Source organism: Onychomys torridus, chromosome 2, assembly GCF_903995425.1.
Source record: "Onychomys torridus chromosome 2, mOncTor1.1, whole genome shotgun sequence".
Classification (NCBI taxonomy): domain Eukaryota; kingdom Metazoa; phylum Chordata; class Mammalia; order Rodentia; family Cricetidae; genus Onychomys; species Onychomys torridus.
In genome coordinates this window covers 70,390,354-70,406,860 of record NC_050444.1, presented here as the reverse complement: position 1 = coordinate 70,406,860, position 16,507 = coordinate 70,390,354, and the positions used below count along the sequence as shown (strand labels likewise).

At 36.3% G+C, this 16,507-nt stretch overlaps 1 protein-coding gene across 1 annotated transcript in view; it reads left to right on the top strand.

Moving 5' to 3' along the window:
* Nucleotides 1–16,507, top strand: part of Grin3a (glutamate ionotropic receptor NMDA type subunit 3A) — a 176,918-nt gene that overhangs the window by 45,901 nt on the left and 114,510 nt on the right. Inside the window, exon 2 of the mRNA XM_036178669.1 lies at nt 1,645–2,246. Coding sequence (XP_036034562.1) covers nt 1,645–2,246 — 602 coding nt within the window. The remainder of the gene's footprint in view (nt 1–1,644; nt 2,247–16,507) is intronic.

Here is a 16,507-nt window from a genome sequence, read left to right as displayed (position 1 = left end):
TTGCACCTTTCTGGAAGGAGACAGAGGAGCAGTGGACGAGAAGTAGTAAAAGAGAGGTGGGGGAGAGAACAGGAAGAGAAGAGGAAGTAAAAAATGTGGTCGGTATGTAAAACAAATGAAAATTTTAATTTAAAAAAATCACACAAAAAATCTAATGTATACGTCAATAAATATATTCAACAAATACATTTGTTGGGGCATTAGATAGGTGGGCTCCAGCTAAGCAAGAGAATCTTTGCTATAAATTCCAGGTGTTATCACATTTTTAGTTTTAGGACTGATAGAGTCTAGAAGCCTGCTAAGCTTAGCAACACATTGTAAGAAGTTAATCTAATACGCATGAGATTGTCAGGTCAAACAGAAGCTAAGGTAAGTGGTTTTAAAGTGTTTTAGACATCCTGATAATTTTGGCTCTTAATCTACAAACTATTTTCTCTATAATCATATTGTTCTAGCCAGCCCAGGTCAGTCTACAGAATCTTTAACATAGATACAGCTTCAGTGAATTTTGCTTAACAATAACCTAAAAGTCTTTCTAAAAATCCGGATGAAAGCACTGTTTGGAAAAATGAATGTAAATGCAAACAGTCCATTTTCAGGTAAAAAGAGAGTTTGCATGAACATACTTGCCTGGTTCAAGAAAAAATGAATTATCCTGTGTGGCTTGGTGTGTGTTGTAGGAAAGGAAAATTATTACAGACTATAATTTTTGCCAGTTCTCAGAGATAGTCCAATAGTTCCCAACTGCAAGGTAGTTAATTCAATTGGATCAATACTTGTTGTGCAACCAACATTTATAAAGCTTTGTTCTAAACTTTCTCAGGGAATCATTGTGAAAGGGTAAATATATCAATTGCCTGCTGTTGGGAAGAATAAATGACAAATATATTAATGCTGCAAGACTACCCTTCAACTATGTAATTTATAATTTGTGACTGCTAAATTAATAAATTCTTCCTTAATTGAGCTGGTGAGATCCATGAGCAGATGAAATAATAATTTGAGATTCATGAGTACATTCAATGACATATTTTTGATAGCAAGAGTTCAAGATCAATGCGTATAGAAATGTAATCAAAGCTTTAACATTGGACTATACACTTAACCATGATGTATGTACCCTAAAATATTTCATGTGTTTTAGAAGAGCCTTGTTCAAGGGTCTAAAGGTCTATTCTTCTATATTTTCTTATACAAGAATTGCAACTGTGCTAAGATGTCTCTGATGGTGGTTTCACAGAAAGCAAAGCAATTTCTTTCAATTATTTCTCCTGAATGGAAAGCCGAACAAATGAGTCATTAAACACAGTGTAAGAAATATGATGCATTAGGGGGGACTAACTGTAAGGAAGAAAAACTCCATAAAAATCTATGACCGAACATATGATTATATCACTTTGCACATTTATACCAAGAGCTATCTTCTCTCTGGTACTCTTAACAAAAATCATCAGGAAATTGTGATAAAGAATTGATTGTTCAATAGGCAAAGAGCATTATCTTTTCAAAGTAAGAGAATTTTATCCCAGAGAAAATATCCCAGGGGAAAATAAAGGCTTTGGGCTCATAGGAAAGCAAGAGTACCCTGTTATGGTCTTTGGGCAATACTTTCTAATTCTTCTTTTTCATTATCTTTAAATACAGAATCCCCTGCACCTACAACTGAGTTTAGAAAATTCATTAAGTTCTGATGCTGTCACTGTCTCAATCCTGGCCATGAACAGCTGGTACAATTTTAGCTTGTTGCTATGCCAGGAAGACTGGAATATCACCGACTTCCTCCTCCTTACCAAGAATAACTCCAAGTTCCACCTCGGGTCTATCATCAACATCACTGGTAACCTGTCCTCCACCAAGGACCTCCTAAGCTTCCTGCAGGTCCACCTGGAGAATGTTAAGAACAGCACACCCACAATGGTGATGTTTGGTTGCGACATGGAGAGTATCCGGCAGATTTTTGAAGTTTCCACCCAGTTTGGGCTATCACCTCCTGAGCTTCACTGGGTTCTTGGAGACTCCCAGAATGTGGAGGAACTGAGGACGGAAGGCCTGCCTTTAGGACTCATTGCTCATGGAAAAACAACACCATCTGTCTTTGAGTACTATGTTCAGGATGCCATGGAGTTGGTGGCAAGAGCTGTAGCCACGGCCACCATGATCCAGCCAGAACTTGCTCTCCTACCCAGCACTATGAACTGCATGGATGTGAAAACCACAAATCTGACTTCGGGACAATATTTATCAAGGTAGGATGTAAAGACTAGGTTATATTCTCATCCATGGAGCTGGGATAGCAAGCAAAATTTTCCTATCTATCCACTGTTTAGAAATCTTGACTCCAGGCCAATAGTTCTGAGGTGGTTAGGGGTAACAAAAGACTGGAATCTCTTGACTAGTTATCTGTAATTTGATTCATAGTCTTGACCTGTATTATAGGGACAGCACTCAGCCCTGGACTGTTGAGTTCTTGGCAGATTATTTAAAAGCTTTGAGCCTCACTGTTCTAACTAGTAGATTGGGATAACATGGAATTGCTTGATAGAGTATAATAAATAGGTCATAAAATTGTATATGAAAATAATAAACCCATGCTTGGCTTGTAGTAGATAAAAGCAAGGATTATTTCTTTCCTTTTTTATTCTTTCCCACATCTGTAAGCCTGAAAAAAAAAATCTCTCTAAATATATACAAAGAAAAAAAATAGTTATATGAAAATGGGCTTTTCTCTCCTAAAGTTGCTTAAGGCAGTTTAGACTCTGGTCAGAAGCAGAGACTTCAGAGCCTCACTGAGTTAGTCTTTGTTCTGCCTCTTGATTCCTGTATCACTTGATCAAGTTCCTCAATGTCTCTTTCCTTAGTTACTTAGGTTTTATTTCTGCTTATGGAAAATGGATATGAAAATTTAAAGATATAAGCATAGGATCTGGCTACTTGTGGAATTTTTGTGATAGATGATAGATACAAAATGAAAGATACATGGTGTGTAGATGATAGATCAATAGATGATACATAGATAACATATAGATGATAGATAGATAGATAGATAGATAGATAGATAGATAGATAGATGATTGATTAGATAGAATGGATATATAAAAGTAAGAGAGTATTTTCCCAATATACTTTTTATTATTTTATACATAATTACATGTGTGCATATTATAATTTGGTAACTTTATTGTTTAGTAGCTCACTTGATTCAGAAGATGGAATGGAAAACACCATCTAAAATAAAGGATAATCCCTTATATAGAAATAGCCTCATAATTATCAGGAAAGGGGTATGTCCTTAAATGATATTTTTTGGGCTACTTGATTTCTATCTAGAAAAAGATGACCTGTGGTCAGAGAGGCCAGGTCAGAGAATGAGTGCTGATTCAGAGGTGAATCGTCCCAGTAGACTGAGACACATCTTAAGGCAATACTCTTAAAGAAGTGGCATTTGAATATACAAAATATAAGGCAATTTTACAATGTCTTACCTTAAGAAAACACAAATATTGGTTAAAGACCCTAATTTTGCACACAGTTGTACTGAGCACGTTCTACACACAAGTAATCTAATGGCCAAGTGTGACAAAAGTGAAGACGAACCTCAGCCTAACACTGTCAACAGAAATGTACAGTGCGTAGGATGATACGCATCTCTAATCCCAGCATTGGGGAGGTAGAGGCAAAGGGATCTTTGTGAGATCAAAACCAGCATGGGCTACACAGTGAGTTCCAGGCCAGCCAAGGAAACAGCAAAATTTTGTTTCAAAACAAAAATAAAATAAAGTAATTCAAATTAATTTTAAATCTATTAATGATAAAATTGTGTCATCCTAACTTTCCCTTTTCTCACATAGTGTTCTAACCTTCATAAGATCAAACTTCATATATATTTTACTTTGCAGCATCTGCACAGAGTCAGTCCATTTGTATACCCTACTACATAATTGAGGTTCAGGACTTTATTTAAGAAAAGAAAACTTCTCCTTTCTAAACATCACATGAGCAGAGCTTAAATTTATAATCCCAAACAGTGTTTATTTGGGAGGACAGTCATAGCAGTGGACATGAGAAACCACAGCTGAAAATTCCTCCATGTTATCTAGCATCCTCTTGTCTCATGTAAACAACATAAGAAAAATTGTTTTTGGGTTCTAAAAATGTTTAGGGAAAACAAGTAAGAATATTTGTTGCCTTGGGTTGTATATATCTTAGGAATTTATTTTTATCAAGGTCAAATGATCTTTCTGGCTTCCCAAGGTTTAATTTGCATTAAAATCCCATTTCTCAGGCTGACAAGATTGCTCGGTGGGTAAATCAGTATCCACCAAGACTAAGACTTGAGTTACATAGTAGAAGGAGAGAACTGGCTCCTTCATGTCATCTTCTGACATCCATACTTCCATAGTACCATACATACATACATACATACATACATACATACATACATACATACATACACACACAATGCATTTGCACATGTATATGCACACACACACACACACACACACACACACACACACACACACAAACTAAATGTAATTTTAAAAATTAAAAATCTTCCTCCACAAAGGTCCCATGGCACTTTCTATACTGAATTCTCCAGTGGTACTTAGCCTACTCTATCCTACTCTATCCTGATCATCTGTCTGACTTCTGAGGAGAATACAATTTCCATTAAGTTGAAGCTACCAGAGCCTAGTATCTAGCATGCTTAATAGAGAGTTACTGAAATTTACTTACAGAGGAAGGAAACTTTCTATTGTACTTGTGACTTCCACAATAATTTACTGTGAGGAAAATGGATAGTTGGTGAGTATATACTTTCTAAACTAAATACAAGTTTTTAATTTGCCTAGCTACTTATACTCTACTTTTCTTCTTTCCTTATATTTCTTTTACCTTTGTCTCTGTGGTGAAAGGCTCTGTCTTCATGATTGCTTCCACATATTTTATTCCACAAAGTTTGAAAGTTATAAAAGAAGACTGTGAGGTTTGGAGCCCAGCAGCAGTTCATAATGCATAGGGGTCAGTGACAATATTTTCATCCCCATGGGGGAGGTGTGAGAAATAAGCTCAAAGAACTTCAGAAAATATGCCTAGGACTTTTTTAAACTCCCAGAGGAATACAGTCAAAGGAAAAAAATTCAAAGTGTCAGGACAGGGTCAGGAGAAGTGGGCAAATCCCCGGAAGGTGTCTTTATAATGAATAACTTAAAGGTTGCCTTAAGCCAGAAAACAGCTGTGGATTTTCCATCATTCTTATTTATTTTGTTTAATTTAGTCCTTTAGAAACTTAGTTATTCTCAGTCCATAAGTCACATCTGCATACAGTAATTTTCTTAATTGTCCCTAAATTTTGTGAGGCTGACCCCACTCCCTCGCTGCACAATAAAAACCAGGGGGGATAATGAACTGTGACTAGATGGTGCAGAGTTATGCAAGCTTTCATTTCTTACACAGTCATTTTCAGTTTGGGCTGACAGAATTGTTAACATTTTAAAATGTTAATGAAATCACCCCAAACATGGCATTTTCAGCACAGGCTTTTAGACTAGGAAAATAATTTCTTGTGGCAGACTGCAAAGACATAATTACAGGTATAAGGGATTTAATTCTTTACAGTTGCCCACAAGCCAGAGCAAATGTCCATCATGACTCAGTGTAGATAAAAGCACTAGAGGACCAGGGTCATTGTGTTATCTTTAACAATGTATTAGAAAATTGTTTTACTAAATGTTAACTGTTTGGGGCAACTGTAGGTGGCACATTATTTTGATAATGCCTCCATAAATTCACGTCCATGTGCTTCTACCCAATCAATGACCATTTCTTGAACTAGGAGGAAGTAGATATAATGAATACTTGAGTTTGTCATTTTAGAGCTAACAGCATAATACGTTAAGGGAAATTATAAAATTCTCGGGTATGCACTTTTTTCCCCCATGAGAAAGAGTCTTCCTATGTGGTCCTGTCTGCCTGGAACTCCCAGTCTTCTGCTCTCAGTTTTCCATGTGTTGGAATGACAGGACTGTACCTCTATACCTAGAGGGATATGCACTTTTTCAAATACACATAAAAGAAATTCATTAACATTCTCAGAGATTTGGTGGTATGTTTTAATAAGTGAATGAAAGTTTTCATTCTTGGTGTACTTGGAATTTTCTTTGGGCCTCCAACCAGCTCCCAAATAAAGACACAGAGATGTGTTATCAATTATGAATGCTCAGCCCTAGCTTAGACTTGTCCTACTCACTCTCTTAATTTAATTTAACCTGTTTCTATTCATCTGTGTTTTGCATTGGGGCTTTTTAACCTTTCTTTCATTCTGTATGTCCTACTTTCATGCTTCCTCCATGGCTAGCTGGCAGGCCCCTGGCATCTCTTTTTCTTTCTTTTTTGAGCCTAAATTCCTCCTCATACTTACTCTTCCTGCCTGGAAGTCCCACCTATACCTCTTTCTTTCTTACTGGCTGTTTAGCTTTTCATTAGACCAACCAGGTGCCTTAAGCGGGCAAGGTAAAACAGCAACACAATTTTACATACTTTAACAAACATTTCACAATATAAACAAATGAAACACATCTTTACATAGTTAAAAATATATTCTGCAACATAAACAAATGCAAGACATTTTTGCATAGTTAAACAAATATTCCACAACATTTCCTTCTTTTTGTCTAAATAAAAGGAAGGTTTTAATGTAGTTGGACTTTTCTCTAGTCCTGTTCAGGTCCACAGCTACTCAGACCCAAGTAAACACACAGAGAATTACATTACTTATAAACTGTATGGCCGTGGCAGGCTTCTTGCTATCTAGTTCCTATATCTTAAATTAACCCATTTCTATTAATCTATAAGTTGCCACATGGCTCATGGCCTACCAGTATCCTTACATCTTGCTTCTCATGGTGGTTGCGGCTGGCAGCATCTCCTGACTCAGCCTTCCCCTTCCCAGAATTCTCCTCTCTGCTTATCTTACCTATACTACACTTCTTGCTTGGCTACTGGCCAATCAGCATTTTATTTATCAATCAATCGGAGCAACACATTCACAGCATACAGAAAGACATCCCCAGCATTTTAGCTTTAGCATAGTAAGACTATATACAATAAAAATAATTATCAGGAAAGAATTACTCCATTACCTATCCTATCTTCATAATTCCAAAGTTGTACACCTAATTTACTTTCTATCCTAACTTGTATTATCAACCCAAAATTATCTTTTTAGACCTCAAAACATTTTCTTAGATAAACAATTTAAGCTTTTATATTTCTCATCCTTATAAATATTACATCTCTCATGTAAGTTTCTTTTCTGAATTTAGTAACAAGGAAAGCTATAACTACCTTGTCTTCAATTCCATCAGAGACCCGGGGATATAATATTACGTGAGTAAATAGGAAGTGCAGAGCAAACAACTTCCAAAACTATAGAAATGACAAAGACATCTGGCTACTTGGACAGTCACCCAAGGTTCCTCTACAACATTGGAGCATCCATCTTTGACCTGCAAGCCTAGAGTATCTGACAGATTTCTTTTGAAAGGCTGTCTTACCTTGTCATGGCAAAGTTTGGCAGTCACTTTCTCTTGTGTCCTGCTTGTCCAGTTTGTACAGTACACTGTGAGCAATCAAGACAAAGGCAGTTTTTTGCCCAAATGGCTAGCTTTGCTACAATGAAAGCAAACTCTATATGGAGGTTCTTTAATGCCTATCATCTTTTTATTAAGTAATTGGTGCTTCCAGGAGCAGACATGTCTCACTGTCATGAAAAGCCTTAGGTTATTAAACATCTTAAATGTCATATTCTGCAGATCTATGAAGCATTTGAAGATCACCTATCTATCCAAAATGTATCTATTTAACCTTGAAAACATACCTAACATGACTACAAGTCTGGTTGTTATACACTACTAGCTACTAACCTGCATTTCTTAATTATCCTAAACAGTTTGTACTAATGGATTTCAAGGACTAGAATTTTATATTACATTTTTAAATGAGATACATAGGTACAATACCATAAACAGGAATAGAAACATATATACAATATAACAAAAATAGTGTTTGATTTGTAACAGTATACAAAAATCTATACCAATGTAAAATATCTGAGATATAGTTGTCTTTTTGTCCTACATTCCTTTAACCTCACTAAATAATTACAAATATCCATAATCCACCAAATGATCAAAAACTACCCACCTCACCTTTTGAGAATATGGACTTTGTATTCTCTAGACTGTTTCCTGTTGTCTTAGGGTAACAGCATCCCCAGGGGATCCTGAAAATTTTGAGATAATGGTCAAGTCCTAATAAAACTAGCTATAACATTCGTTGTCCAGTCTATTATAATGGGAAACTGCAAGGAATATCTGCTGTCCTGACTAGAATCTGTGAGGCTGGACCATCTCATCCAGCAGCCTTGAAGCTGTTCTAAATGCAGAATTCTGAGGAAACTGCAGCCCAGGCAGTATGAAAGGCTAGATCATCTGGGCCACCCATTTTCACTAGTATCTATTCCTCTTTCCCTAAAAACACACAAACTTTTAAAGTAACATATATATCTGCATTAATATGGACTGTGTGTTGCATACAAGCCAGCCAATGATGATTTTTGTTTTATGTTTGAGCAGGTAGAAGATGTCTGTCAACTTTGTAAGTTTGTTTGAACTGTATAACTAAATCTCTATCCATGTCATATGAAAGCATGGCATGTAATCATAAGTCATGAGCACATGGTAGCCAACAGGATTTATTATGTCTCATCCAGTCTCTGAACTGTTCTCATATCAAGGGATCAGTATATATATTACATGTCTTGTAGTTTTTCTAGGTTTATTTCTTTATGTCTGTAGCCAAGATTTTCAGAAATCTCCCCTAATCAAATCTGGCCTCTATTATTTTGAAGGAATCCACAGCCTTTCGTTTCCTGTGGAAACAAAAGCATAACCTTTCCTACAACGCAATACATTTTCTGAATTCCATTTAAAGTTAAGACATCCCTAAAGTATCTAGGCTGGTTTAATTCAGCAGTTCCTTTTACAATCCCATTCTCTCAGCAGCTGCCATTCACTCATCAGCATTCAAAAAATTTCAAAGGCAACAAGCACAATACAGGATCCAGACTCTCTGTGTAATCCCCATCTCTACATGGCTTATTCTTTTTATATTTACTCTTTCTGTAAAGACTACTTAATTATTTTTAAACTATGTATTTTTTCCTATCACTATCTATACCCATTTTCTTTTCTCTCTTAAGCACCTAGACACACACTGTAACCTGTTTAAAGGGGTTTTTTGTTTTGTTTTTATTTTTCCAGTTTGGACCTATTCATTCTCTGACCACTTATGCCAAACCTTAAACTGCTAAGAGGCAGCTAGGTCCCCTGCCTTGAGGCTCTGATGGTTGGCTCTGCCCCCTCCTCAAGTCTGTAAAAGAATCTTAAGCCTACTGGCCTAGCCAAGAGCTGTGTTTAACTGGCAGCTTACTCTCCCTGCCCAGAATCTGCCTATACCTCCTCCCTCACTATTGGCTCTTCAGCTTTTAACAGACCAATCAGGTGCCTTAGGCAGGCAAGGTAAAACAGCAACACATCTTTACATAGTTAAACAAATGCAACACATCTGTGCATAGTTAAACAAATATTCCACAACAATATGGAGCTGATTCACAAACATAGAAAATGAAATATGTAAATTTATTAAGGCCTGAAGAAGAAATGTGACGTAAGTTAAGGGTTAATTGCATATTAAGAAGACTGGAGCTGTTTCTAGAAAAGTAATCACAGCATACCATATATGACTTTTATGCCAGGCTAAGGAGTTTGCATTTCATGTGCCTCATGGATGTCAGTGGAAACAGAACATTAGCCTAGACTTATTTATAAAACTACAGTCCTGTAACAAATTAGCAGAATAAAGCCACAAAGTATAAAAGCCTTGAAAAAGTATTTTAAACTACCAGGATATAAGAAATTATTACATTTCCTCCTCCCCCTCTTCCTCTTCTTCCTCCTCCTCCTCCTCAGACTCTAGTGAAAGCAAAGGCTGATTTTACCTGCTGCTTCTGGGATTCTGATTACTCATGTTTACCTGGAAGCCCTGAGTATAAATGAATCCATTGTTCTCTAGGAAAGAACTCATTGATTTAAAATGGTCCTGTCAAAGGTGATTATCCTTTAAGAATCCAAGAACCTAGACAAAGACATCTTCTTCTCCCTGACCTAGGAAATTTTTTACTTTTTTAGTTAATCATCACAGAAATGCTGGTTATTTTAGTGGTTTTTGTTGTTGTTTGTTTGTTTATTTGACTAGAGGTTGAACTTTGGGTCTCACACATGCTGGATAAGCATTTTATCAATGAGTTAATTTCCAAGACCTGTTTCTGTTTGTTTGTTTGTTTGTTTGTTTGTTTGTTTGTTTTAACTTTTTATTTTCAGATAGGGTCTATCTAAGTTCACTTGACTAATCAGTGATCTAGCCTGCACTTGCTCTATATGCCAGAGTGACTTTGAACTTGTGATTCTCCTACTTCAGCCTCTCAAGTAGCTGGGATCACAGGCCTGTGCCACCAGGTCCAGCTTTATAATCCAGCTTTAAATCACTGAGTAGGATGAATAATCTCGTCTTTGAACAGCTTCTGCATTTCATTTTGGTATTCTGCAAGAATTCTATCAACTAGACAAAGTCATCTGTTTACTCACACATCTGCCTAAGTTACTGACATTGGGCCATGCCCTTGACTGGGACTACAAAGCATTGGACTCAGCTTTCAGAAAGCTCCCTCTTCTCTGCAGGAGAGAATAAAGGCATCTGATTTTTATCCATTTTCCTCACTATACTTCTGCTACTGTGTATCCTCTGCCATCTGCCATTCCTACACTATCCCTTTAGTTGGTGTGATCCAACATGCTGAAGACCCTTTTTCCTCCTAATTGTGTTTGCCTTTAGGTTTATATGGCCAGGCAATATTGAGATTCACTGGTCTTCTCTTAGAAGTAATTTTTTAATCATTGATTCTGCACATATTGTTAAGAATCTATTATATGTCAGGTATCAAGAAATACTAGAAAACTCTAGGAGAAAATGCTAAAGCACATGTTACCCCCCAAAAAAAAAACCTTTAAATTAATGATGGTGCCATGTCCAAGTCCATGTCTATTCCTGAACACTAGAAAATTTTCAAAAATAAACTTGAGGTTTCATGATATTCATGATATAATTCTAATTTTGGATACTTCTACCTATTAGCACTACATGTAGTAGCATTTCAAACTGGTCAAAGGTATTTAAATTGTATAACCTTTAAATTTATTGTTAAACCAGTTTACTTTATCCACATTCTAGGGCACTTTCAAGATTAATATAAACCTTCCTTAGTTAGGACTTTGAGACCTTGTAATTTATATTTTCAGTCATATGCTATTTAAAATCAAGAGGCAAAATTTCCCAGGGTAAAAAACCTCCTAAGTACCAACACCCAGATGGCTGGTTGGCATGTAGGCTTCTCCATGAACTTTAAGAGAAATCCAGTTGCATTGAACCTGGAAGCCCAGGCTAGAAGCTGCTGCTCAGCACTGACTCCTTAAGTGCCCAGAGGAAAATACTTTCTTAAGGGTGACTTTTCAGTCTGACTGTGACCCTCTTAGCTTACATTACGCTGCTGGAACACTTGGGGAGTTGATACTTATCAAAGGAAATACATGTTGTAGAATTTTATATGCGTCCATTAGGAAACCTTGTCACTGGACAGTTGACTGGAACCCTTTGACCATTTCTCTCCTTCAGGGTCACTAAAGGAATGAGATGAATTGAGTCTAAAATTTGTTCTAAGTCATGAGGACCTCAGATAAGGAACACTGGAAAATGCACATTACCTTGCGACCTTATTTTGATGAATGCAGGAGGATTCAGAATCCAGCAGGTTTTACACCAGAGAATTTCTCCATATTAGGGGAGCTTCCAAGTTGTCATTTGCCTGAAAGGGAATTGTATTCTTTGTTCACATTTTTCCTCCATATGTTTCTATTGTAAAATTTGGAGGTAGACCAAAAAGCTCTGAATCTGTAGAGAGCAATGTTACAGCTCTACTCTGGATTCTAGATCTGCCTCAGGGTTGCTCCATTCTCCACACCCTGTAACCTTTCAGAGGAATGTCTGACTGGTAAATACTCTGGAATGTTCCATTTCCAGAACCATGCCCCAGCAATACTGGAAGAGAAATCAACACTGATACTGGTATTCCTGATTGATTTAAAGAACCAGCATGTGAGTTAGGACAGCATACAAAACAACCAGGAACAGTCAGAGTGGTCTCAAACCACAATTATCAAGAGCCAAAGTCCATAACAAAACCTACAGAATAAAGAAAGCAACTGGGATATGAAACAAATCTCACTTCTGTGTGGTATATGGGAGAGGAAAAAGAACAGAAAAGGTGTCTGCTTGCTACATATAGCACATCAAAGCAAAGAAAAGATAGGCACCTTAGCCATGTGTCAGATTTCTAGCTACAGCCTCTTCTTCCCACACACCAATAACAGCACAGCACAAAACATATTACATTATGACTTGCATTTTTCAGTAATTTTCTCCTCTCATGGGAAAATTCAAGAATGTCAACAGCTCTCCTTCTACTATGAAGTTTTATTAATAACTAAATATTACAAGTATTGGCCAAATACAGACCCAGATGATTCATACATGTGTGTGTATATATATATATATATATATATATATATATATATATATATATATATTTATTGTTGAATTGATATTGTCCATTTACTAGTGGAAGTGCTTTTAAAAAGATGAGCCTGTATGCTGCTTTAAAACACAACAATATCAATGATTACATTATGTTGGCACCCAGTGCTCTGAGGCTCAAAACTTAGCAATTTCTGGCTCCTATTGAGTTCCTTATCATCGGAGAGTTTTTCCATTGAGCTAATTTCTATTTTTGTATCTTATCCATTATTCAGAAAGAAACATATTATAATCTTAATGCTTTGAACACTCTATAAAATGAAAATGCAAAAGCTTCCTGGCCGATTGAGTCCATTCTTTTGGCAAAGCAATGAATGCTTTAAGATACTTGTCTGTTCTGAGAAGACATGTATTTAACTGCATTTGCCATGCAGACACTACGGAGAAGTTTCCCTGGCCAAACACTGAAGTTCCTATGCCTAAGATTCAAAGCTGACACCATGTGGAAGATGGATGCGAGTCTCTTCAGCTTGACAGCCTGTGTAATGGAGCTGGCCAGCAAAGGCAGGGTTCATTCATTCTTAACAGCAATACTATGACACTACTGCTTTTTCCATGTAAAATATGTTGAACCTCATGCTTTAGGGATCCTGTTGTCTAAAACATCAAAGATGGGATTAATCAACTGACACTTGGAGAATACTTAGACTTTAAGTTTTGAGAAGGCCTAAGAGTACAAAGAGTTGTTTTGCAGGTAGGTTAAGAAATAACATATAGTTGATGGCTAATTTGGAGACTTTTCTCATAGACGAAGAACTAAAATCAAAACAGCACATTTTGGTGGGGTTGGCAAAAGGTGTGTTCAACAATAGTGCACCACGTTTTCAAGTTAGCTATCTCTGGCTAAAATGTTTGAACTCTTATTAACATATAAGGAAACAGATACAGGGGTCTACATCTGTAAAACAAACCAAGAATGTAAGCTGAGCTAGAAACAGACATGAGAATGGAGAAAAGTCCTCCAGAGATGCAAGAGAACAGTGAGATAATAAAAGAGAGCTTAGAAAATAAAGGGAATAAAGGTCATAAACAGTTGGATTTCACAAGGTACTAGTATGCAGGGAAGCTGGAGAAGTAACAGAGGGACAGTAATAAACCACCTGAAATGGTTCAGTGGGTAAAGGCACTTGCCACTAAAGGCGATAACCTCCTTATGCTTACTGGGATGCACACAAATGCCCAAATGCAGAAACACACACATACACACAAAAAAATAATATAAATTTAAAAAAATAATTAAAGAAGTAGCACCTCTGGGACTGAATAAAAACAGAGCAAGAAACGAATACTCAGGTTGAGTGTGTAAGAATAAAAAACCTGACAAGTAAGCTCAATAAAGCTAACTAGAACTAGATGGTGCTAGTGCATGGGGAGTGGGAATATTAGTAATAATAGTGTTACCAATTTCTAACCAATGCTAGGCATAGTGGAGTATGTCTGTAAATCTAGTACTTGGAGGCAGAGGAAGGAGGATTAGAAATTCAAGGTCATCTTCAGCCACATAGGGAATTCAAGGCTAGCTTGGGCTACGTGAAACCTTGTCTCAAAGAGGAGGAAAAGGAAGAAAGAAAATATACTTCTAATGGAGCAAAGACAAAAGGTCAAAATTAGTCCTCACAGGCAAGATTATTAATAGAGCTTTATAGAGGAGGAACAGATCTCCCATTTATCAGAGGAAAAATATTAATATAATGAGATGATCATGAGGGGGAAAGTCAGCTCATTTTTCAAGGCAAGAGAATGAGGATGCAGATTTTGTTAATGAACTAAGAGATTTCCCAAGGGGAAAATGAACGTTAAGGCTTTATGGAGAAGATAGATATTCCCATGTACAGATATGATGAATGGACTGCCGTAGTGGCAGAGGGGGTGCAAAGAAAATAGACTAATGTGGAAGAAGCAGAAAACAAATGAGAGCACTTGATAGATAAAGAGTTCTCGAGCCAAGGAAGACCACAGTGGAAGTCAATATACGATGTGTGAATAGTTGGGTATGAAAGAAGACATACAAGGACGGCAAAGCTTTTAAACAGCCTGGTGAAGACAGAATTATTTCAAAAGCAAAAAACAAAACACAAATTTCTAATACACATATTTTAAAAACTCTGTATGCCAAATAAGACAAAGAAAAATCATTAATTTTTTTATTTTTGTTTTGAAAATTCATAAAATATATTCTGATCACAATTTCCCTTCTCCCATCCCCTCAAAGATCCTCCCACCTCCTCACCCTTCTAACTTCATGCCTTCTTTTTCTCTCTCTTTAGAAAATAAACAAGCATATTAAGAAAAACAAACCAGAATTTAAAAATAAATAAATAAAACAATGAAGAAACACAAAAATAAACCACAAAAACACAAAATCAGAAGCCACAAAATACAAGATCAGTATGGTTTAAAAAAAAAAATGCCCAGACAAAGCAATGTGAGTCAAAACAATAGGCGTGTTGCGATTCTTATAACCATGGAAGTTGGGTATAGAGTACAGGACTGGGGGGTGGGGGCGCGGAGGATCTCTCAAGGATGGGGAGCTAGAATACATAATTATGGAGATTCAAGGAGCAGACTGGATCAGAAGGATTAAGCAGGGAACAGGAGAGAAGAGGGTGATAAGGAAAAGAACACAGGAAGGGACAGGTAACACTATGGACCTTATGGAGGTTACATATAGAAACTCACTACAGTAGAAGTTTTTAAAACATATACATATATAAAACAGATATAAATGGAGTCACTAGATAATTGGGAAAACAATGCCCCAACAAGATATCTGTTGCCACCAAGTGAAAGTTCCAGGCCATGAATTACATCTAATTGAGTTGTTAACCATTGTTGATTCCTTGGGATCCCATGGAATCTCCAAAAAACTCAGGCTATTGACAAGGCTATTTGTCAATTGCTTTCTACAAACTGATGGTAAGGTCCAACTGCTGAAATTTATATAACTATATACATTTATTCATTCATTTATAATAATATTTATTTATTTTAATATTAAATTATGCTGAATTAATATTAAATATATAATATAACATTATTTATTGTACATATAAAATATGTATGAATATATATTTATCATTGAACTCAGAGAAGTCAAGCTGGCACATAAATAGAGCCTTAATTTAAAATTTTTAAGGAAATAGCATAATTTGTTTTAGGTGACACTTTAAAAATTAACTTTAGGACATTTTAGAGCAGTTAAAATGTAAAATGAGTAATGTGACTTATTCAGATATATTGAATTAGGTAGAATATGAGTAATGAAATTCATTAAAATTAAGATAAACATAGCAGTTACCATTTCATAGAAAATGTAGCTGATTTTTTCTAATTTGTACCTGGAATATTTACATGCTTAAAACAGGCTAGTAAATTAGGAAGCAGATTTGCCTTTGTGAAAATGCAAGAATCCAAAGCTCAAACCATCTCAGCTACCCAGCTCTGAGCCATTTTGAAAGCAAAAGTTCAAACTATTAGGGTAGTTTGTATATGACCAAAGTAATAAGTACAGTTAGGCAGATAGCTCTCAGTGACCCAGTTCTAAAATTATGTAGCAAATATGAATGGAAAAAAAAGAAATTTTACGGTTAGCCAAAAATATAAGACATAAGCCATGTGATAAAACATCAAAGTGATGGAATCAAATAAATCCAGGGGCTGTTTTGTCTTTTTCTTATCGTTGTTGCTCATTCGTTGTGTGGATTTATTTGTTTGCAGGACTGAGTATTGAACTCAAGCTCCC